Below are 23,448 nucleotides of genomic sequence, written 5' to 3' on the forward strand. Positions count from 1 at the left end.
GGGCCCTGAAGATGATCTCAATAAAGATCGAAACGTTGGCACGATAAAGAAAATGTTTTTCTGAAACCTACATCACACCAGACCGCATCTCACGATTTCTGAATAATTATTCAATTACTATTGTGAAAGGCGGTGTACTCTTTGGATGAATATTTTGATAAAATGGCTATTTATTACGAATGTGGAAGAAATGCATGTGTTGTGAAATGTTTGTACGCAGAGCATTTTCCTCAACAACCTCAACCGTGTGGAAAAATTTTCCACTGGATTTCTAGAAAATCTTGAAGTCATTGGAGCCTTAAAAGGTACGACTCGGTTAGGTAAGGATTTTTAAAAACTTCAGTAGTATCTAGAAAAATGACTATCATTTCCTGCTATTTATTCATCTAATTTAAATTGTGAAAAGGAATGTCTGAAACTACAATAGCCCATATTTAAAGGGAAATAAATTATTTGTTTATAAGCTACAATGCATTCAGCACCTTCGTCTGGCAGATTATCAAAGAAGGCTGGATTTCGGCACTGAAAGAAGACAATTCTTGATTTTTAAAAATGCATCCTTTGGTGAGGACAAATTTTTAAGCAGCAGGGTTGTTTTGTTTAAAGAAAAACCAGATTGGGCTAGAGAAATAAATGTTCAATCTGTTTGGGAATTCCTTGTTTGGGCAGGTGTGTATAGTGAACATTAATTTGAATATTAAATCGATTCGGTTTCCTGCTTCGATTAACCAAATATATTCTTTTCAATTAATTTATCTTTAAGTAAGGTATTGGTTAAAATAAAGAAGTCAGTGTCACGAGCGGGATTCAAACCGACAACATTCGGCCCAATACGCTGCTGCTCTAACACCAGAGCTATCTTGATTTCGATCCACTCGGACACCCACTTCTCATCTCAACCTCACCTTTGGAATTTTCCCTCCTTTTTGCCATTTTTCAAATGTCATGTAATCTGTTTGATTCTCGGTGACAAATGAAATGGCCACGGAGAGCTTTAGTGAAGCATACTTCATTTTGCTTATTGAATCGATCTGGTTTCATGGTCTGATTGACTAAATAAATTCTTTTCAATTAGTTAATCGAACCAACAACCTTCGGCTAAATACGCTGCTGCTCTACCACTTCGATCTACTCAGACACCAACTTCCCATCCCAACCAAACCTTTTGAACTTTCTCTCCTTTTTGCCATTTTTATCTCAACCAATAACTTACTTAAAGATTAATTAATTGAAAATAATTATTTGGTCAATCGGACCATGAAACCGATTCAACATGAGTTCACTGACTTGCAGACCAAAACCCATCATCAACTCTAATTACCAACCTTGTTGAAAGTATGACCCCTGGCTATAAGACTAAATTTGTAGCTCCAGTAAGATGGTGCTCCACCGCTCAATTAGTTCGACATTTCTGCGAACAGAATTTTGAGGTAGTTGACTTCGATGGTCTTAAGGAAAGAATTATTACAATTTGGAATATCCCAATAGATGTAATTAAAAAAGTAATGTTTATTGAAATTGAAAAACAATACAAAAAGTATTGAAAATAAAGGGAAACAATTCAAACGTTTACTTTAACACTGGAACTCTGCTTTTTTACCCTTTCTATTTTTCCATATCCTCGATTTGTTTTGGTAGAAATTTTTTATAGTTTTTATTGTAACCAGCCAATGTACAAAGTGTTAATGCCTAGTAAAATTAATTTCTGTAACTTGTATAAAAATTAAGATATCAAACCCAGACCAACACGAAAAATGACACAACCAGTTAGACTGCTTTCCAAAGAAAATCCGTAGAGTAACACAACAAATTGTTTTATTGCAAGTCTCAAATTACAATTTCTTTCCCTGAAAGTTAAAATATTTTTAAATTTGTGCAATTGCAATTTTTCTCTTATCTTGTTATATATATATATATTTTTTTTAAATGTGTTTCAGGGTGGTTGAACAATTCAAAATGCCACAACCAGCACTCTTTCAGTGAATTACTAGACAGACGGAACAACGTCCCTTTAATAACCGTTTCGAATCATGATTCTTGCTTCGATGATCCCGGTATCTGGGGTAAGCTTTCACAGTTTTATTCTCTTAAAAAAAATTATGTAAATTATTGATTTTATCTAATTTGTGAGCTCGATGATTAGGTAAAATCTTTAAATTATATCATCGGCAATGGGAATTTTTGACTAAACTGAAATACCTCCATGCATCCGTATAATAGAACTTACTTTCCATGCAATTCTAACGTGTAAATCTATTTGGCGAATTTCCATTTTGGAAGATGAACAAGTGTTTGATATCTTTAAATACACCCAGTGTTCTGTTTTAATTTGTTCATCTTACCTTAATGTCACTATTGTACATCTGAAATAGGAAATTGTTCCTACTATTTTTAAAAAATAGGTGTGAGATTTTGAATCACATACAATATTCCTAGTCTGTTTTGAAAAAACAACAGGAATAGCCAAAATAGTTGAAAAAATAAAGCGGTAATCTTCTTGTAATTCAGTTATATTAAAAAACCCAAAAATTTTAGGCTTTTTTTAATTTATAAACAAAACACCACTAAAAAAATAAATATTTCGTACGGTATCTGACAGATATCTTACAGTACTTGAGATGTCACACTGGATTCTTTTGACAAGTCGCTTAAGCAGGTGGAATTCAAGTTCAATTTTGGAAACAAAGTATGATCAAATGTTTTAAACTAATTTTATCAATGATATATCTGTTAATTAAAAGTATAATTTGTAAATATGTTTAAAAAAAATTTTTTTGTAGTTTGATTGTCTCTGATCATCGTCGAATTTGTGAGGATAGAAGTACCAGGATGATAGGAGATGATCAAGCTACACGTTCTTCTCCACCGCAGATTTCAACACGATATTTCATAATCGATATAATTTTATGAATTTCTGTATGCTTTTCTATTTTAGGTTGTTTAAAATGGAGACATGTACTAAGTGGAAGTAAAATGAGATGGTCCCTGGCAGCACATGATATTTGTTTTACAAATAAATTACACTCTTATTTTTTTATGTTAGGCAAATGTATCCCAGTTATTCGTGGAAATGGGGTTTATCAAGTAAGTAATACAAATTAGTAGGCAATTTTATTTTTGATACATTCTAATCTAAAATGTTCAATTTTTAGGATGCAATAAATTTCTGTCTTGAGAAACTGCAACAAGGCGAATGGGTCCACGTCTTCCCCGAAGGGCGAGTTAACACTACCAAAGAGTTTATTAGGTTAAAATGGGGAGTCGGAAGAATGATCTACGAATCTCCTATAACTCCCATTGTCGTTCCTATCTGGCATATAGGCATGGAGGAAATCCTTCCGAACGAGCCGCCGTACATTTTGAAAACGGGCAAAAGGGTGACATTCAATTTTGGCGAACCGATCAATTTTTCAAACTTGCTCAAAGAACTTAGGGCGGCTCGGGCCAATGCCGAACAAGCGCGAAAAGCGATAACTGATAAAATCCAAGTCGAACTGATGAAATTGAAATTGCAAACGGAATCATTACACAGAGTTTACCACTCAAAATCTTGACATATGCCCACAAAACGAAAAATTAAAATTCAACAATATAGTCAATACTTTAAGATTTGCGGAAAAAGTGTTAAAAAATAAATTACAGATCGTGGGCACAGTTGTAACCTTTGTGAATATATCGTTGAAAATGGTTGGTGCCTGTCCATTATTTTAGTTTAAACATTTGTAATAATATTTTTAGTCAAAGTGACTTGACTGCAAGCGAAAGTATAATCAAAAAAATGCTACAGTTAGACTACATTAAAAAAAATAATAATAAAAACGGGGAAAAAATAACAGAAACTGCCATGCTTGGGGATAAACACTTTACACTTACATTGTATATTTATTATCAAAATAATATAACTATCTAAAAAGAATAAGAATATTTTGTATGAAAAATAAATATCGAGGAAATGGCTTGTTCAAATGCTCTCTTAATTTAGACTGAGGACAAAAAAACAAGAATATAGTCATAATTCCATTAAGTTTCTTAAATGTTTATAAAGCTAAGAAAAGAGTTATTGCCTTTATAACTAAAATTGTCTCACTTAGGTATTATAGTTCAGTTATTTCCAGTATTTTACATTAAAGCAAAAAATGTCCCATTTCCATTTTAAATATCATGGATATTAAAAATTGAAGTTATGTCTTCTATGTAGATTTCATTTTTGTACACGGTTAGGGAATACATTGTTTAATAATTACTGAAAAACATTCCACTCAAAGGTAATTTATTTTACCAAACTAAGAAATATTTTTTGTGATAATTTCATTTGATTATACATATTATTACAAACATTAAATAATTTTTTATATATCATTTTCAATTTAGTATTTAATCTTTTTACCGACAGTTTTCACATATAATTACCGTTCTGTTGGCTACATTATATTTAATTAAAAAATAAAAATAATAATACGTAGCAGTTTTTAGGAAATGTTTGTTTATAGAAGGTTTAAGGTACAAAATAGCATAGGTACACCTATTCCCAACGTACACAACTGGGGGTAGTAGTATTTGCTTGGAATTTCAAATTCCATTTGTTTGTTTTTATTTGTTTTTTTCTTTTTTCTATAATGTTATTATTTTGTGTATTGTTTTCAAAAATAACAGCTATAAAAAGTTGACAAATAAAAAAACCCTTTATATTTAAAGTTTTTATGATTTTGTAAACAAAATAATCAATCAAATATTGTTATTGTTATGATTAAATTAAAATTGTTAAATTAAATTCAAAGAAAGAAGTGATTTTTTTTTCTTCTCCAAAGTCCAGAGAATTTTCTGTGATTGGGGTGAAAAGTGGGTTGTCGAAAATATGAAAATGGAGTTATTTTTTATTATTCTAATTTTATTTATTAATATTCCGATAATTTACAACATTTGTACATTTAATGATTCACTCGTTAGTTGAGATTTGCCATTGAATGTCATTGTTTTTTTGTTTTGCAGTTTTAATATATAAAATAAATAAGTTAGTTTTTTTTATAACTAATAAATAACTCAAGTAAAAACAGTTCAGTGACTGACTGACAATGCACAGCTCAAACCCCGGATCTAAAGGGCAAAAATAGAGCATTTGGAGTTGGTGTGAAGTTGGGTGATACAGACAAACCAGCCAGCATTAGTGATAATAATGATAATGATAAGTGAGATAATGCTCAACTAAAAACCTTAATTAATTGAATAGTATTAATTGGTAAATCCGACCACGAAAAATAGTGAATTTAATTAGTGATAATTCTCATTACTTGTTTTTGAAATGCTTGAATCTTTCTTATACATAACTTGATGTTGCATCCCATACTTTGCAGCTGTACAGAACTGCTGGCCTAATGTAAGCAGTGTGCCGACTTCTATTTTAACACGTTGGTCATGGGAGATTTGTAAACTCTCCCGAGAAACGGCAACAAAAATTTTTTTTCTTCAAAAAATCATAAAAATTCAAAAAGGCCAAATTGAAAAAAAGTTTTTGCAATAATGTTGCCAAAGCGATACTAAAGGCCTGTGACACCAATTCGATACCATAAATACCCCCAACATCTTACAAGCTTTGAAACACATTTTCTAGAAAATGTGCATTATTCTGGAATAACGTCCAACGTTCCATGTGGAAGAGTTTAGTGTATCGTTCCAGGACAACAGCTGTTATGTGTTAAGTAGGGATTTTTGTATCGATCAGTGGGTGTAGCATACCAAGCTGTATATATATCCTTTTAACAAGGTGTTTATGTGGTTCTTCCAGTTGAGTTACGAGGTGGATTCCCAAATATCTTATAGCCCCAACCTTATTGTACCATGGAATGGGAGATTCAGAGATGCAGTTGTGGTGGTGAAGGAGGATTGCAGTGTGAAAATCCTTGCATCACATTTTCTTGAGTTGATTCTAATTTTCCAATTCTTACAGTCTGCTATCTGGTTTATTGCATTTTTATTTTATTTCAAGCATATACTTTTTTCCTTTGATTCTTATATGAACATGTTTCATCTACATATGTGGCAATATTTATATTATGGCTTCATAGGGTATCATTTATGAATATGTTGAATAGGATGGGAGATAGCACTGATCCCTGAGGGGTTCCTGCGGTTATGTTTTTATGTTCTCAGAGATGTTGGTTTATCTTGATTTTAAATGTTCTGTCTTTAATAAATAAACTGATTGTTTCGTACAAATATAATCGGATTACCGCATGTTTTAGTTTGTATAATAAAACTGTGCCAGACATGGTCAAAAGACTGTTGTAAATCCAGGAAGGCTGCTAGCGCGTACTTTTGTCAAATCCCTGTACTGTCATCGATGAGTCCATATATGTAGCCCCTGGCGGGTTGTTGAGTGTCTTCTCTTAATTAGTGAATTAGGTATTAAATCCTCTGCATATGGGAGTCGTCTCTTTTTTATACATTTTTCAAATAGTTTGCCTATTATAGCAGACTAATACATCTATAAAATTGTCTCTATTCTTTTGTGTGGTATTGTCCTTTCCAGGGGATTTTAAAAAAAGTTGTTTAATGTAGTTGGCTAGTTGTGAAAGGATGATGATTCTCTGTAATTATTGTTCTTGGCCATAAATATTACATCTGACTAGATCTGTAGTAACTGACAATAGAAAGATAACTTTCCCACCTATATAAATGCTTTGAAGCACAATGGTAAGTTTAAGACAGTTTTTAAAAGTTAGAAATAATTAACAACTTGAAAAAGTAATAATAAATTTATTTTACTAATGGCATCCATTAGTGTACAGCCATCTTTAAAACATTTAAACAAATCAAAACATTATAACATATCAACATTTAACAGTTATCGTCACAATGAGTTATCATAAAGATTTTTTTTTGCAATTTCAAGTCGTTTCTTCCCTCTTTTCTTTAGTCACTTGTGAATTTTCTGAAATAATTCCTAATGCGGATATCAATGGTAATGCACACTCTACATCTTCCTCCTAAAAATAATAAAAGTATTATTAAACATAAATGTTAAATTTCCTAATGAAAAGAAAAAGGCATACAAGGGTTGAACAACCATCCAGATAGTTTGTATTCACAAATAGCATAACAAACATATTAAGCCATTATTATTCAATACTACCTTCATTGTACAAATAATCAGTGTTTTTAGTTTCTATTGTGAAAAAATGCTAAAAAGTATTGCCAAAGAGCCAAAACAACCCCGAGTCTGAATATATTTATCTGTATATCTTTTACATGTAAATTGTATATAACTTTAAAACGTACAAAATCACAAATTAAACAAATTTATGCAGTTGTTTCACAAGAGCAACACTTTGGAATGCTTAACATCTAATCAAAATGTAAATTTACTTCTAAAGCTGATAGAAAAACTCCCAATTACACATTTTCTCTGCTTCACAGAAAACATTGAATCATGGATGTGAAACCTATCCAATTCCTAATTCTAACTATAATCCTACCTAAGCTGACCAACCAATCCTAACTCTACTAACTTAACCTGTCCCTAACCCTCCAACCTATGTTAACCAACCATTCCTAACCCTACTAACATAACCTAACCTGTCCCTTACCTAACCTAAGCTAACCAACCTTTCCTAACACTACTAAATTAACCAAACCCTAACCCATCCTAAGATAACCAATCATTCATAACTTTATTAACTTAACCTAATATGTCCTTCATCTTAACCCATATTAAAATGATCAACCATTCCCAACTTTACTAACTTAACCTAATCTGTCCCTTATCTTAAACTATATTAAGATGACCAAGCATTCCTAACTCTAACCATCAATATTTAAAATGTTATTCCAAAACCAGCTTAATTTGGTATAGTACATGTAGCAATGTATTTTATCTTTCTGTTTACTGAAACATGTGTAAACTGTGGGTTAGGTTAGGTACGATTGGACAGATTAGGTAAAGTTAGTAGGGTTATGAATGATTGGTCTTCTTAGGATGGGTTAGGGTTAGGGACAGATTAGGTTAAGTTAGTAGAGTTATGAATGGTGGGTTAGCTTAGGGTAAGGTTAGTAATGGGATAGGTTTCATATCCATTAAACCATGTTTTTTCATGAAGTGTAGAAAATATGCGAATGCAAGTATACTACCAGTTTTTAGAGAAAATTTAGACAGAATTCAATGTAGAACACACCAAAGATTGACTCTTTTGAAACAGTGCATGCAAACAATTGTATAAATTTGTTTAATTAGCGATTTTATACATTTTAAACTTAAGTTATTATAGTTTCATTTCTACTCCTACATCTTTTCTGCAAGATCTTTGCCAACAAATGTTTAGTGGCCTGACTAATACAAAGTCAAGTCAAATCATGTATCTATTCTATGTTACATTTCAGTAGTTAATTTATATAGTTAATATACCTTAGAAACTGAATCAGGAGGAAGAGATGGAGGATTACACATTGGTTGATTTGAAGGCCCTGGTATAGGTTCAATTGTAATTCTTGGTAATGCCTGTTGGACTGGTAACGTTGCCTGTTGGACTAAAGATACAAGTTATTTTCTCAAATGACAATAATTCTAAAGTATTCTGGTATACTTTGCACTTCAGGTCGGACTTGCGATGGGCCTTGAACCGGTTCATCGTCTTCAAAAAGGGCTTGAGCTTGAACTAGAGCTTGGGCTGGAGCCGGAGGTAGTGCAAACACTTGAGGCTGTGCTTGGACTTGGGCTAGAGCCTGAGCTTGAGCTTGAGCTCGAGCCTGGGCCTGGACTGCTTGTATATGAGCCGCTATTTCGCAAGCGGCTGATATAGAATCCAGCTTCTGAAGGACTGCAACCATTTCAGGTCTGTCTTTAGGTCTAGAGGAAACGCATAGCTTGCCTAGAGTAAACATTGTCTTGAATGAAATTCCATCATCAAGTCCTGCTTTTACATCCATAACTTCATGTATTTGATCTTCTGTTAACACTTCCATCCTTTTTTTCTATAGCAAGAAACACAATAAATTTACACATTGGAAACCATAAATTTTGAAACAAAATTTGATTAGTACTTTTTCAATCTCAATTTTTCTTTATCAAATAAATCAGAACACGAGTTGTATGAGCTACTTAAAAATAAATACAACTAAAAAGAACTGAGTAACATGGTGGCAGAAAAATATATTTAAAATATTTTATTAGTTTATAACACCATTGAAATATTTTTAATTGCAATACTACCTAATAACATAACATAATCAAAAACATTCTTATATAAAAACACTTAAGCCTCTGAAGTGGCTTAAGTGTTTTGTGTGGCATCTAGAGATGATGTGCCATTTTAAATCAAAACGTGTTGTGATTTTTAAATATTTTTAAAAACTCACCAAAAATTTTTCTGGTGCGTTGCAATCGTAGGCCCTTAAACCAGTCGCAAGTTCAAACAAGACCTATAGAAATAATTATGTACATATTCGACATAACAGCACACCATAGAACATGTAGTACATACCACACCAAAGCTGTACGTATCAACTTTAGTTGAGAACTTTTTCCCCCTCAAAAATTCATCTGGTAAATAAGGTCTTGTGCCATGGACTCTGCTGACTTTAACGTGCGTATACTGCTGCATTGGGCCTTCCCTGGCGAGGCCAAAATCCCCTATTTTGGGTACTAAATACGGATCTAGAAGAATATTAGCACTGAAAATTTAAAATATTTTGTCTAAGTATCTACCAAAAATTCATTTTAAACAGGAATAAGGATTATTTTTTTTTTAAGAGTATAAAATTAATCAAATATCTCTAACCTTTTTATATCACCATGAACTAGAGGCTTTTCGCCAACTGTGTGTAAGTATTGTATACCTCTTGCAGTCCCTGTTGCTATTGAATGTCTTTGACTCCAAGTTAACGGTTTTGTCCCATCCTGGCAAAAAGCAATGAATAACTGAGTAATTGAAGAAGAAGAAGAAAAAATGTTTCTTGTGAGCATGATTCTTATAAAATACTTTTAATAACAAAAATCGTATAAACATTGCAGAATCAACTGGAAAACCACAAAGATTGAACTATTTATGTTAAATGAAAGTAAAACTTTTAAGAAGACTGAAATAAAACCAGATCTAACAGAAAAGCATGAAAAAAATCCTAATAATAAAATTAAATGAGATGGCTACAGGGGTATTTGAACAAAATGAAAAGAAGACATCAGTTGCAAATAGCAAAAAAGCTGTTAAACTCGTGTTTCCACTACTATGTAGGGAGTCGGGTTTGAATCTGAATAACAAGTTGTTTATATACAAAACGATGAGCAGACCAGTTCATATTTATTCCTGTGCTGCTTGCAGTCAACTTGCAAAAGTAAATATAAGAAACTACAAGTTGCTTAGGATAAATTCCTTAACCTTAGGATAAGTTCCATAAGGATTGGGCTTTTGCCTGAGATGTGTAGGTTGGACACAATCAAAAGTTTTATTGAAGAATACACCTTTAAGAAGACTTGTGCCAACTGATAGTTTGATTGCTGGTATTGGAACCCTTGTTCCTACAAAGAGAAGACATAAATCCCTATGGTAGATGATTTGGGTACTCTTTCCTGTCAAGTTAAGCTAGTATAATCTATTGACATGAAGACTGATCGTCTGACTGATTATACTGAACTTCCTTCTCAGTTTGGGTTTTTTTCAGATATTTTATCCCCTTGTTTGATTTAACTACACAAATAAGTTGTACACAAATTACGTTTAATTGCTCATGACTACATTCAAACAGAAAAACTAACTGACTACAGATTATTTGTTTTACAGTTTGAAATAACACTAAATATTTAAATTAGCTATTTAGGAGGTCTAATGGCTTCTCTGTCTAGTGGCTAGGTAGCATTGTAGAGTAGTGCTACAATACTCTCCCTTTTTTCAAGAAAGGAATTTAGCCAGGGTGCATACTGCATGCCCGGTACGGGTGGTGTGGCTGCTGGAATTGCTATCTTATAAGATATAATGTGAGGGTGGTTGTCGGAGATGGTGGAGCTGAGATTCGTTCTGCTTTTAGGGGAGGATGAGTCCGCTTAAAGTTTGTGGCTTAATATGATTCATAGAAACAGTTCTTCCTTCCGACCTGCTTAAAATCTTGAAGGGTCCTTCGTAGAGTGGAGTGAAAGGTGGTCGAACATCATCTACTCATAGGAAAGCATGTGTGGCTGTCCTTAATCCTTTATCCACAAATCAATTTCTTTTCCTCTTGCCGCCCAATAACTTTTCAAGGCGTCCTCTGGTACAAATTGGACAGTTTTTTTGTCCCAGTTTTTCCAGAATATCTGATATTAGTACCACGTTGTCCATATCCAAAGCCGTAATGGCACAGTTGAATTTTACGAGTTCCTGCTTTAATCCTGCCATGAAGAATATGGTTTCTACTTGTCGGAACCAAAGTACCAGCCGTTGTTTCTCTTGTAAGTAGTAGGGACATTACCCGAGGTTTTAGGATCTTCTTGTCGTCCTTTCAGCATTATGTATGTCAAACTTATTTATTCACTACATGTATGAAAGTTAATAACTGGTCCAATAGTTTCTTTGGATTGTGGATATGTAGCGCTGTAGAGTGATGCTAAACCCTCATTAAATAGTTTGTCATGAAGTTATTTATTATTATTTATTTACCTGTTTATGTGAGTAGAATTTATTTTTCAAACTGTGATCACAAAATTTTTAAAAATACTATAATAAATAGTATAGTAAATAAATATTGTTTTTCAGTTATCCAAGCAAAAATAAATATATATTTAAAAAATCGTCTTTTTGATATGCTGATTTGGAAAACTTTTGACAAAAAAAAAATAAAAAAAAAATAAATGGGTGCCTTAATAAGAGCAATGGACCCAAAATTAAAAAAAAAAAAGAAAAAAAAAGTAGAAAGGTAAAAGGGACAAATTTTTTCAAAACCCCTGGGGCACAAATTTTTAGTGTTACAAGTAATAGGACAATATATAAAAAAGGACTTAATTGGGAGTAATAAGAGAAAGATGTTATGAAACTTGGACAACCACCAGGCAGGGTTAACTTACACCCAGGTGACTTCGGCATACTCTCATCTTTATTATGGTACGCAGTTTCACTACGGGAAGAATTTGTGGGCGGATCCTCAGCTGCTCTTTAGTAGAGTGACCAATGTGGTCCTCAGGCGAAGCACGAGAAAAGGAAATCCTGATGGAAAGGAAACAGGTCTTCTGTACAGAGCGACGATGGGAAATTGTCACTTGGCCAGAAGGAGTATGATTTGAGAGAAGTGGCCAACACTAGACTAGGAGTCAGAATTATACTGTAAGAACAGTTTTATAGTCGGGCGACATATTTAGAAAGACCAAGGAATGCACTTTTTTCCAGCACTTTCGTAGGTGGAATCTGTGGCCCCATTTCTAGGACAATAATTAAGCACACTACTGAATATGCTGAAAGTAGGAAAAAATATGAACACAAAAAGATTATTTACACTGGGCTAGAATGGCAAGAATAGTAAAACTCATTAAAATACCCATGAACACAAGCTGAGAAATACTTGCAGAATCTGGTAAGTAAAAAAAGCTCAACCAACCTGGTTGTTCACTAACCTTACATAGAATCCTGTCTTCCAGCGATCCATTATGCATATATTGATAAACTAAACAGTCGTGTGGACCATCAATGCTATAGCCATATAGTGGTAATATGTTGTCATGCCTGCATGAATTTAAGTACTTGAGTTCTCTAAGTGATTGTTCTCTGTATGTTTTCCAAGTTTCCTCTAAGTCGATTCCATTCTAAAATTAAAAAAAAAAAAATTGTACAACAATAATCCAAATTTTTCTATTTATTTATTACAATGAAAATTCTTTTAAACGGAAATTCAAGACAATTATGGATAAAAATGTTACCTCAGCCTCAAGACGTTTTATTGCAACATGAGTGTTTTTCCAAACACCTTTAAAAACTGATCCAAAACCACCTTTCCCCAACAATTTTCTTCTATCCCATCCTCCTGTCGCCTTTTCTAACTCTTTATAATTTATAGCAGGACTCTCCCCTAATGCTGCATTAGATTGATCTGAAAGTCAATATTTAATTTAATTGTAAAAAACAAAGCAGTTTATCTCTAACATACACTTATTTTTATAAAATTTCCTTCTTATTTTTAACCACACATAAATTTCATTATCAAGCAAAAGCACTAATCAGAGATACAAAACATCCATGAACTGTGGGCATAAACTAGAAATCTAGTGAGATATCTAACAAGCGACAAAAGAATGCTGTCTGAGCTAGATTGATAGCACCTTGAAAAAGTAAGTGAAAAAAAGCTAATCGTTTCAAATAAATATACAACACAAAGTGCTGGTGAATCCTTCAAACAAAAATTATCTGAGAAGAAATATATCTCTTAATTAAAAGCTATGATCAAGCAGGCTGTATTAGTTAACTAAAGCTAAGTTCTACGGGCTAATTATTAAGTTCCAAAATCAAACGTCAAACTGTAGAAAAGTTAATACTGAACAAGAGCTTTAAATTTCATACAATTAACTTTAAATGCTGACTTAACTACTGCAAATACTTGAAATTTGCTATTCATTTTGTTTTGCACTACCTTTCTCAACTTTTTCTGAAAATAATCCTTCTTCTGAAAATTTATCATCTTTTGGTGCATCAAATTCCTGATGATTTTTGCACCTGTCCCAATGAAGTAATTCTCATTGAGTAAAAAAAAGAAAAAAATCTGACAGAGGAATGTCAGATAAACAGACTGATGAGGCAGGGCATTCCATTCAAGATCCAACCAAAGCTTAAAATACCTAAACTAAATTTTGCCAGATTTGTAAATATACTTTAATCAAAACAAGAATACAATTGGAGAATTGTACAAACTTATTAATACATAATAAAAATTAATATCAAAATTGCATGGATGAATGAATCTTCTGTTGTAAGACCATTGCAGTAAAATACATAACTCAATATTAGTGTGAAAAACTATTATTTTAATTAATACAAAAATTCTATATAACAATTAATTAAGTAATTAAGTTAAACTTGCCCAAACGGACACTTCTATTAACCGGAAATTCAGGAATGTACAGAAAATTTTATTTTAATTAGCTATTTATTAACAACGGGAGGCCACACTCTGATTTTAAAGAACTACTACCTGATACTAGGTCAAAAATTATCAGACACGTGTCTAAGAGTTCTTGCCAATGAGCCCTACTAGCTGAAAAAAATGTAAATAATTTAGATAATTTTAAAAAATATGATTTTCTGTCGTTGTGCATGAATTTCAAGGTTATTGGGTATCAGTTGATTTTTTTTAAACCTAAATAACTTAGGCAACAATTAGACTTTGCTACATAGCTCAGTCACAAAAAAATTACGTATTTTATTTGAGTAGATAGCTCGTGTTTGTTCATCCATGGATTCATACTTTTCATATTTTTACAAAGTAGATTTAACTTTTTTTATTTATTTTTTAGCAAGAAACAAAGTTGATATTTGTATTCTGCACTCAAAAAAACCCTTCCATGCAAGTTTTTGGAAAAGTCAAAACAGTGTTTTTTCACCTTTCCATGCCTTTGATTTTTTTTCTGAAAATCACAAAATATTGATAACTTGGAAACAATTCCTCCAATCTACTAGAGGAAACTACAGGAACTGCTTCCATAATGGCATAATTTTTCCTTCCGCAAAAAAATCAGAACTGGAGATATAAAATAAAATTTTCTGAAAAGCATCTAGGTTTTTGTAATTTTTTATAATCTCATTTAATTCAACCTTGCATATTATCTTATCTTATGTAAAAAATTGATTAAATAAAATAAAATAAATAATAATATATTTTTTCCCGGCTCCTAGGGCTCATCGGGAAGAATGCTTGGACATGTGTCCTTTTTAATATTTTTCGATCTAGTATCACCTAATAAGAGTTTTGTTAAAATCTGTAGGCTCCCCTTGTAAGAAAAGTACTTCTAATAGCTAGATATGAACAGTACATTTATAGATTTATCAATCAAAAAATCATATAAAAGTCAACGAGAACGAGAAAATTAGTGTAGTTTAGAGGGTGATTTTAACTTTTGTTCCCCCATATATTTTTTTATTGGGGTCCTAATTAAATTACTATCAATTAAAATGATAAATACATTAATTGGTTATTGATTGAAGATTGCATTTTCACAAAAAGAAACAATGTCTAGAAATAGTGTTTTGCGAACAATTTGATAATGGTTGTTTCAACTTAAAAAATGTTTGCACTACTGAATTCGGTGTCAAAAAAAACCTTCCAAAAATGTAGATTGATGAGTATCTTGCTATTTCAAATATTTAAGCCCCTATTAATATCCTGCTATCCTGAAAATGTAGTTCAAAACTTTTTTAACCATTGAAACTAGACAAAAAATAAAAGTTTACATTGGGTTTTTTCCAAAAATGCCCTGCTAAAAAAAATGAAAAAAAATGGGGGGGGGAGTTAAATTCACCCTGTATATGTACATTTGTTTGAATTCAATTTTTTTTTATTTTATTTCAGTTCCTGTACTAATATTGTTTATATATAAATAAATAAACCATACAATGAAAAAAAAAAAATTATATTCTAGCAATATTGTATATTTCACCCATACGATAAAATACCTGTAGTTTTTCTAATTGCTCGAGCACCATCTTGTTGAGGGGACTGAGGAGATTGCGGTGACATAACACAATGAGGAGTATGCGGTGTGCATGGTGAGCACTGGTTATGTGGTGAGTGGGGGGAATGTGGGGTGTGAGGTGAATGAGGGGTGAGGGGTGAATGAGGAGTGTGAGGTGAACAAGGTGAAAGGGGAGAATGAGGTGAACAGGGAGAATGTGAATGCGGAGAATGGCGTGGAGGAGAGACCGGAATGTGAGAGGGCTGAATGTTGCTTATTTTCATATCGACATCTTCTACGGGTATTGGGACCATTTTGACTGGAGTTCTTTCTTGGCATTTCTGCGTGTATATATTAAACTCACTTCCCCTTACGTCTTTATCACACTAATAAAATAAATAAATTGTTACTGCTTGTACATTTATAATTAAAAACATATTAAAAAAATATATATATAAATTTACATGTTTTAGGTGTGGTGGTGAAAGTGACGGATCTAATGGACGTACATGGTGTTGTGGTGGTGAAAGTGGTGGCTCATGAACATTTTGTTGACATTTCTGCGTTGGCCCTGGTGGTATTTCTTGAGCACGCATTTGGCTAAAATTTTCTTCCCCTTCGTATATTAGACAGTGGTATTTGGGATCAACTAAAGAAAAATTAATGATTATATTAGGATAAGAAAAACAATTAACAGACACAGTAAAAAAAATTGCATGTTGAACCCAAGTAGATACTTACCTGTGTATTTATAGAAAAAAATTTGGATTAAAAAGGCTTGTCAGATAGAAAAGTCTATCATACATCAAATTTTAAAAAACGCAAGGGAATACGACTTCCAGTTGCACAACCTATTTGTGGACTGTAGATCAGCTAGTTAGGTTATAGAAACAAAAAAAAAAAATATTGGGTATGTGCATAATTTTTTTTTCCTTTCAAATTTCACTTTCATCCTTATCAAAGCAATCCTTTATTGCCCGCTGACCCTATTGAAAGATATGGTTAAGAAAGGGGTAGTTTATCTCAAACTAGAACTCTAAAATAAACTGCGACAAGTACGATCTGGAAGAGATCAATCTTGGGCATAGAGTGGCGGATGCTTGTTAAAATTAATGTGGAATTTATGGTGTTAATGCACTAATTGAGAACGTGTGGGTCAACAGTGGTTTAGAAGTTTTTTAATGGAGAGACGAACCAAAGACCAGTATTTAACAAATACATTGTATAAAATCACTTTTTTCCACATCCTACATGTATTTGTTAAATTTAAACAATGTTTGTAAATCCCAGGCCCGGGGTTCAAAGACCAACCCCGCTTCCAAGTAGTGAACCCCGGGAAACGTTCGTCGCCGTCCTGACGGGGGGATTCACACTGATCCCCACGGCATGGTACGGTGCGAAAAGGCTAAAGGGGCTCTGGTGTCCTATCCCCAAGTGAGGTACTCACTTTCCTAACCACTCCTCACTAAATAGACTCCTATCACCAACCCCTCTCCCTCTATCCTATCAGTCCCCTAAGAAGAGTCTTNGCAGAGCACAGGGGATACAATAGCTCTTAAAGGGCGCAGTATACCATACCCTGAATTATTACATCTATCTATCTATCTATCTAAATCCCAGGCCCTGAAGATGATCTCAATAAAGATTGAAACATTGCCACGATAAAGAAAATGTTTTTCTGAAACCTACATCACACCAGACCGCATCTCACGATTTCTGAATAATTTTTTTTTTAATTTTTAAACTTTGGGTTAAAAATCTGGCCAGTGTGTCCAATAAGTGATGGCGGTTTGGAGGGATTGGAAATACTCATGAACTATGTCAACCAGAAAGACACTAATATAGTTTAAAAAAATTAAAATAGATAATTTGAAAAATTGCTTTACCTAAATTTTTTATTGCAGACATGGCTTGATAGTGCTGCATATTGGCCAGATGGCCGAAAAGTTCATGGACAGTATGGTTTTTTGTTCCCCATAGAGTCAATAACTCATCGGTAGGAGAACGATTTCTGAGAACGGCTTGACCGATCCTGTTTAACGTCCCAACGTCAAATTTCATGCCTTCCCCACCTGCATAAGAAAAAAATCTATCAACTTAATGTCAATTTTGATATTATAAGAAATTTAAAACAATAGTTTTTCGGTCCTCTTTACAAAAACCGAGCAAATGTCACATCAGACATTTATTTTTGTGTGTAGTATGTTAAGCTTGCTGTACTAATCAATAGTAATGCTTGGAACGTTTGCCCATTGGATAATGAGTGTCAACATACAGTGAACAAATATGAATGTACATTTTTTGTTAGCTTCCTAGACAGATAATTTCTAATCCAAGATGATATACTACCAGTAAAATCGTACGAGTGGAGTTGAAACAATAATATCCAGTGGTTAACAGTGTCAAATGCTTTAGCTATATTGTGCTAACTGAGTAGATATAGATGTAATGTTCGGGGTGTCTAATATGCTAATTTGATTATTAGAACTGGATTCAGTGGTTGGATTTCTTCTACAGATACATTGTACATCCCAAAACACTTCCACCTGCATACATATGTAGCACCTCAGTTTGTTAGTAGGTGTGTTGGTTTCTCCTCTGCTTCTTTGCACAATCTGCATGTGCCATGTTGGATTATACCAATCTTCTTCAGATGCCCATTCAGTCTGCAGAAGATTCAGTGTCCTGTCAAAATTCAAAGTTTTTTCCTGCTTCCTTTAATTCATTCTGTTGTTTCTTTCCTCCAAACTTGCTTGTTTGTGTCCAACGAGTGAATTCCACTGTTTCCTAATTTTGAATTTGCCTTTTTGTCTAAGATTCTAATTGATAGTGTGAATCTCCATGGACATAGAAGAGCTCAGGACCTATAAGTGGTATCACAAACCCTTCCCTTGCAAGGGTGTCCACTCTCTCATTGCCTTCTATTCCAACATGTTCTGGGCCTAATGCCAAATAGATTTAGTCTAGTTTTGCGATTCAGCACCATCCTTGAGCTAATGATTTTTGAGCTATTGGTTATCCGACATGGTAGGTATATTCTTGCTTTTGTACCCTTTCTTCAGATACAACTGGGTACATCTCTCAACTGCATGGACTTCAGCCTGGAAGTTATTGGTGTAATTTCTCCATGGGTTCTGTGTATTTGGTTTCAGGACAGAATACTCCTGCTCCTACACTTTCCTCCGTTCTAGATCCGTCTGTGTACCAGTAGCTGTTCTCAGCACAGGTTTTTTCCCCTCCTTCCCATTATTTTTTGATATTTACATTAATGTTATTGGCATAAGTGTTATAATTGGTTGGATTGTAATGCGACCTGTTTTTTTAGAGGACACCACTGTTTACTCTTTATAAAGATTGTACTCAATATGTAAAAAGACAGCTTAGTCACATGATTTGAGCTCTCACATTGGATCGGACTTGTCATATTTCATGTCAGTCATAAGTGATGTTTTGTTGTGGTTGGTATGACTTTTAAATCAATATTTTTATTTCGGGAGGGAACTATACTGACTACTATCCTGTGGAGCAGGAGTACCTCAGATCCCAACTACATCCTCCACCCCCTAGCAGCCATGACTTTGTTTTGCATACCTAATCTTTTTAGTTTAGTTTTGCAATTCAGCACCATCTTTAAGCTTAGAGTCTCATTAAAGCAAGGAATTCACCCTTCCTGTTCTGTGGCTGGGTCCCTAATATTCCCCTTAAGCCAGATGGCCTATCAACATCTAGGTCATTTCAGCCCCAAACCCATGCAAACTCTAACCTACCTTGACACTAATTAAATTAGATAAGTCAGTAGCACAAATAAATACATTCATGTATTGCACTCATTCTGATTAGTCGGTGGAGTACTATTACCTAATTCCTTCATTGACCAAAGCCTTTCCTGGCATCCTCACATTTCCCAAATTTCCTGTCATTGTATCACCTCCCTCAGCCTATTTCGTCGGTCCTTGCTTCTCTTACCTTTCTCCACCTAAATTCCTTGTATCTTCCCTTCCTCGATTACAGCTGTGTGGCATACGGTGGTCTCTCAGAGGGGGGAGCACATGATTGAAGCGGATTATGAATTGTTGCGTAAGATTTGTGTTCGGCACCCCAGGTGTCAGAGTTGTATTCCCAACTTTCCTGCTCTACCCCTCCTTCCGTGCACAATCCTAGGTTCCTTTCTTTTCCAGTCCATTCACACTTGTCGTCCTCCTTACATCACCCAATCCCTCCAATTCAACTCCTCACATCACACTGGTAACACCAACTCATTGACCTTCCGAAACATATAACCCATACCTTCAAAAGATCCTTTCTGATCCGAGCCCCTAAACTCTGGAACTCCCTTCCTCTTTCTATTCGTCACGCCGGCTCCTTTTCCTCCTCTAAATCCCGCTTGTTTAATCACCTCCTCTCCCTCCAAACAGAGACTTTATGTTAATATTTGATATTTTTATTTAATATTCTTGTTATTTTTTCTTATGGCTTGCCTTACTTATATACATTGTGCCAAGATTTTTATTTCATTTTATTTTTAATTTCATAGATTGGTTTTCGCTCCCAACCCTCCACAACTCAACAGGTGCTTTGCGTTGTAGACCATACATCCTCATCCCTCAAGTGAAAAGAATACTGTGCGGGAGCCTTCCTAGACGTATCACAGGGATTTGACTCTATCTTGACTCCCAACTGACACGGAAACAACACATCCAAATAAAAAGACAGGAACTGAATACACGATTCGGACTACTCTATAAACTACTCCGACGCAAATCTAATTTGTCGACCAAAAACAAACTAATTCTGTACAGAATACTACTGAAACCGATTTGGACATATGGACTAGAACCGTGGGGCACCGCTAATACTACAAATTCAATCCTTCCAATCCAAAGTCCTTAGCATTATAATTAACACTCCTTGCCATGCTTCCAACGCCACCGTCCACAATGACCACAAAACACCCTTTGTAAATAAATTAATCACATCCAAATTCACCCAGTTCCATGACAAACTCTCCTCCCCCCAACCCACTAGCCCAATCCATGTCCAACATAATCCATCCCTACAATCCTGTCCGGCGATTAAACGGAGATGGCCTCGGGACCTCCTCATAAAGGACTAACCTTGCACAAAACTGGGAGACCAACAACAGTTGGCGACTCCCCTCAAGACATGATATCTGGTGTTTAAATGTAAATATGTAAATAAATAATAGTAATAAATTTAAAAAAAATATCATAGAGGGAACTTCCTTTATTTATTTCATGTATATTATTCTTAGGGGACACCAGTGCCAGAATAAAATTACTTTTCTTCTTCTTCTTCTTCATATATAGTGAAAAAACCCCACGTCCTCTAAAAACAGAACAGAGGATCCAGGAACCGACTGCTGTGCTCGAGAACCATTTTTAAATCTGACAGCATGCCTACTCTCTGGAGCTGACATGACACGCCCAGATTATGTGGGACACATCAAGCCACCTTTCTCTGCATAAAGGGCACCTGTGTGGGCTTTGGCCCAAAAGCGGGTGGGTTTGTGTCAACCGCGCTTTGAGCTTAGTGTTTTCATTGCTGCTTGGCTTTCTGAAATAGCTTAGTTTCTGTCCCCTTTTTTTCAGATTGAACTGAGTGAATACTAAGGTATGTAAATAATGTTTTCATGGGGAACCAAATTTAAAAATAAGTAGGTAGTTTTACCAGACAAAACATTAATAAAAAATAACTGTTTTTAAACATTCTCTTTCTAGACATCCTCGGTGCTGGAAACTCCAAAAATGAATGTCATACGAATAACTGCAATCGAGCGGTTGCAGTTTCCTCCTGTTCAGCATAAATTGCAATATTTGTTGATCAGTTTTCATGAGTTTCTACGTCGTCAAAGGCTGAAATCAAATTGAAACTGACATCTTCCGTCCTTACCGAGTTCTTCCCAAGAGTTGTTTAGGTCCAGGATTCTGCATAGGGCCTTCCTTGTAGCATAAGGGATGTTGTAGACGTACATGTGATAAGGATCGTTCGTTGCCATTTTTCTGGTCAATTACTGGCAAAAAAAATCCCTACGCAAACAAAATTTCACACAAATCCGCCCTCGACATACCGGCCGGGTAAAGACTGTGAAAGAGAAACATTCGAGGTTCAAATGGGAAAAACGGAAAAAAGAAAAAAAAGACTCCTTTGAGACGAGACGGGGTGGAGGCATAAAAGCACGAATCAACAAGTAGTAGACTCCCACTTCGCATGATAAAAACAAGCGGTCAACATATCGGTTCAAGTTGACTCTATCGTTTATTCTCATGATGTAATTACCTGGGAGCATTTCTTTCTCATGAAACAGATTGGATACATAACATGGTTAGTCACCTGTATCCACTTGCAATTAGATTGATCATTAACAGATAAAAAAGTCAATTACATCATAAATATTAGACATAAAATTAGAGGAACAAGCTGTACAAGTCTACTTACTATGCTGACCCAGGATTGAGATTTGTTTAACAAGAATGACCATTAGAGGACAAAGCACAGGATGAATAAATTGAACCAGACATACTGACAACTCTATTTTTGTAAATTAGCTTTATTAACAGGACAAAAACCAAAAGTGTTTGTTGTCTGGGTACCTGGACACATAAGTCGCAGGGATACGGAAAGACAGACACGAAGAAGACCAGGGCATCCCAACATCCAGACTAGATCAGCATGAACTTGCCCTCTGATGCTACAAATCCAATAAAAACAAACATGATTAAGAAGTCTTTTCAGAGTATCTTCGGAAGAGGTTACCTCTTCCGAAGATCCTCTGAAAAGACTTCTTGTATCCAGCAGGTCGATAATCTAGTTCATCAAAACATGATTAAAAGAAAGTGGCAGCGTCAGTAAGCTAGATTGGCAGAGACACTCTTGTGTATCAAGAGGACTTTGAGAAACTGACTTGTAGAAATGCCATCTTCACCTGATTAAGGATAGGTTGATATATGTGTCTGTCATGTAGGGAAAGGTTGCTCGATGCGTCCCACTTAATTGAAGGGTGCAACTTCTTGGCTCCAAGTAGAGAATATGTAGGAATGCCACTCAGTATGAGAAGTGTATGAGCACGGCATAAGTAAAAACTAAGTTTGGATATTTAGAGTAAACAGGACTGTTTTACTGTATTACTTTATAGACATCTTGTCTTGTGTTTCTTAGTGTATATTGAGAATGCATTTATTTGGCATAAATATGTAGTTGAGAGGGGCGATGACAGAATTCAGTGACCCTCAATTAGGTTAGTTACATAATAAGTTTAAAGGGTGATGGAGGAATATCGAGTACTCCACAACGCTGACTGAGTGAATGATATGTAAATAAAAAAGAATATATTTAGAGGGGGAGAGTGAATAGATATAGAAACTGGTTGCATTGAGTGCTGAAATTAACTAGCTGTTGATACCGGTATGAGAATTGTGCTTGGGCAGGTTATGAGTATAGAAACTTAGTTCCGATTTTTAGAGGAAGCAGGACTGTTTTACTGTATTACTTTATAGATATCTTCTCTTATGTTTCTTAGTGTATATTGATAATGTATTTATTGGCATGAATGTGTAGTTGAGAGTGTTGTTGACAGAATATTCAGTGACCCTCAATCAGGTTAGTTATATAATAGGTGTAAAGTGTGATGGAGGAATATCGAGTACTCCACAACCCTGACTGAGTGAATGGTATGTAAATAGAAAAGAATATATGAAGAGTGAGAGTATGAATTGATTTAGGAACCGATTGCATTAATTGTTGAAATTACCTAGCTGTTATTCCAACAGCCTCTACCCAGAGCCCAACCTCGGTGGCGGATGGATAGGACCCAGGTC

The 23,448-nt window shown here is 34.5% G+C and overlaps 2 protein-coding genes across 3 annotated transcripts in view; one reads left to right on the forward strand and one right to left on the reverse strand.

Moving 5' to 3' along the window:
- The window catches only part of LOC106663376 (tafazzin homolog), an 8,240-nt gene extending 4,503 nt beyond the window's left edge, over positions 1-3,737 (forward strand). The window contains exons 2-4 of the mRNA XM_014388188.2: positions 1,938-2,063; positions 2,936-3,084; positions 3,153-3,737. Of these exons, the coding sequence (XP_014243674.1) occupies positions 1,938-2,063; positions 2,936-3,084; positions 3,153-3,554 (677 nt within the window). The 3' untranslated portion in view covers positions 3,555-3,737. The remainder of the gene's footprint in view (positions 1-1,937; positions 2,064-2,935; positions 3,085-3,152) is intronic.
- A 2,996-nt stretch (positions 3,738-6,733) lies between these two features.
- Positions 6,734-21,826, reverse strand: LOC106663343 (interleukin-1 receptor-associated kinase 4-like). 2 transcript variants are annotated; one of them, XM_014388130.2, is made up of 12 exons: positions 21,524-21,826; positions 17,500-17,685; positions 16,078-16,262; positions 15,615-15,999; positions 12,872-13,041; positions 12,569-12,757; positions 9,771-9,889; positions 9,474-9,663; positions 9,349-9,411; positions 8,577-8,964; positions 8,399-8,520; positions 6,734-6,983 (listed from the first exon to the last, which is right to left on the reverse strand). In XM_014388130.2, the coding sequence occupies exons 1-12, from the start codon at positions 21,627-21,629 to the stop codon at positions 6,885-6,887; spliced, it is 2,202 nt and encodes a 733-aa protein (XP_014243616.1). In that variant the 5' UTR covers positions 21,630-21,826; the 3' UTR covers positions 6,734-6,884. The 2 variants fall into 2 exon arrangements, with proteins under 2 accessions (XP_014243616.1, XP_014243618.1); XM_014388132.2 differs by lacking the exon at positions 17,500-17,685.
- Between the last annotated feature and the right edge of the window lie 1,622 nt (positions 21,827-23,448).

The sequence above is a fragment of the Cimex lectularius genome, unplaced genomic scaffold (genome assembly GCF_000648675.2).
Source record: "Cimex lectularius strain Harlan isolate CLEC.00 unplaced genomic scaffold, Clec_2.1 scaffold195, whole genome shotgun sequence".
NCBI classification, from domain to species: domain Eukaryota; kingdom Metazoa; phylum Arthropoda; class Insecta; order Hemiptera; family Cimicidae; genus Cimex; species Cimex lectularius.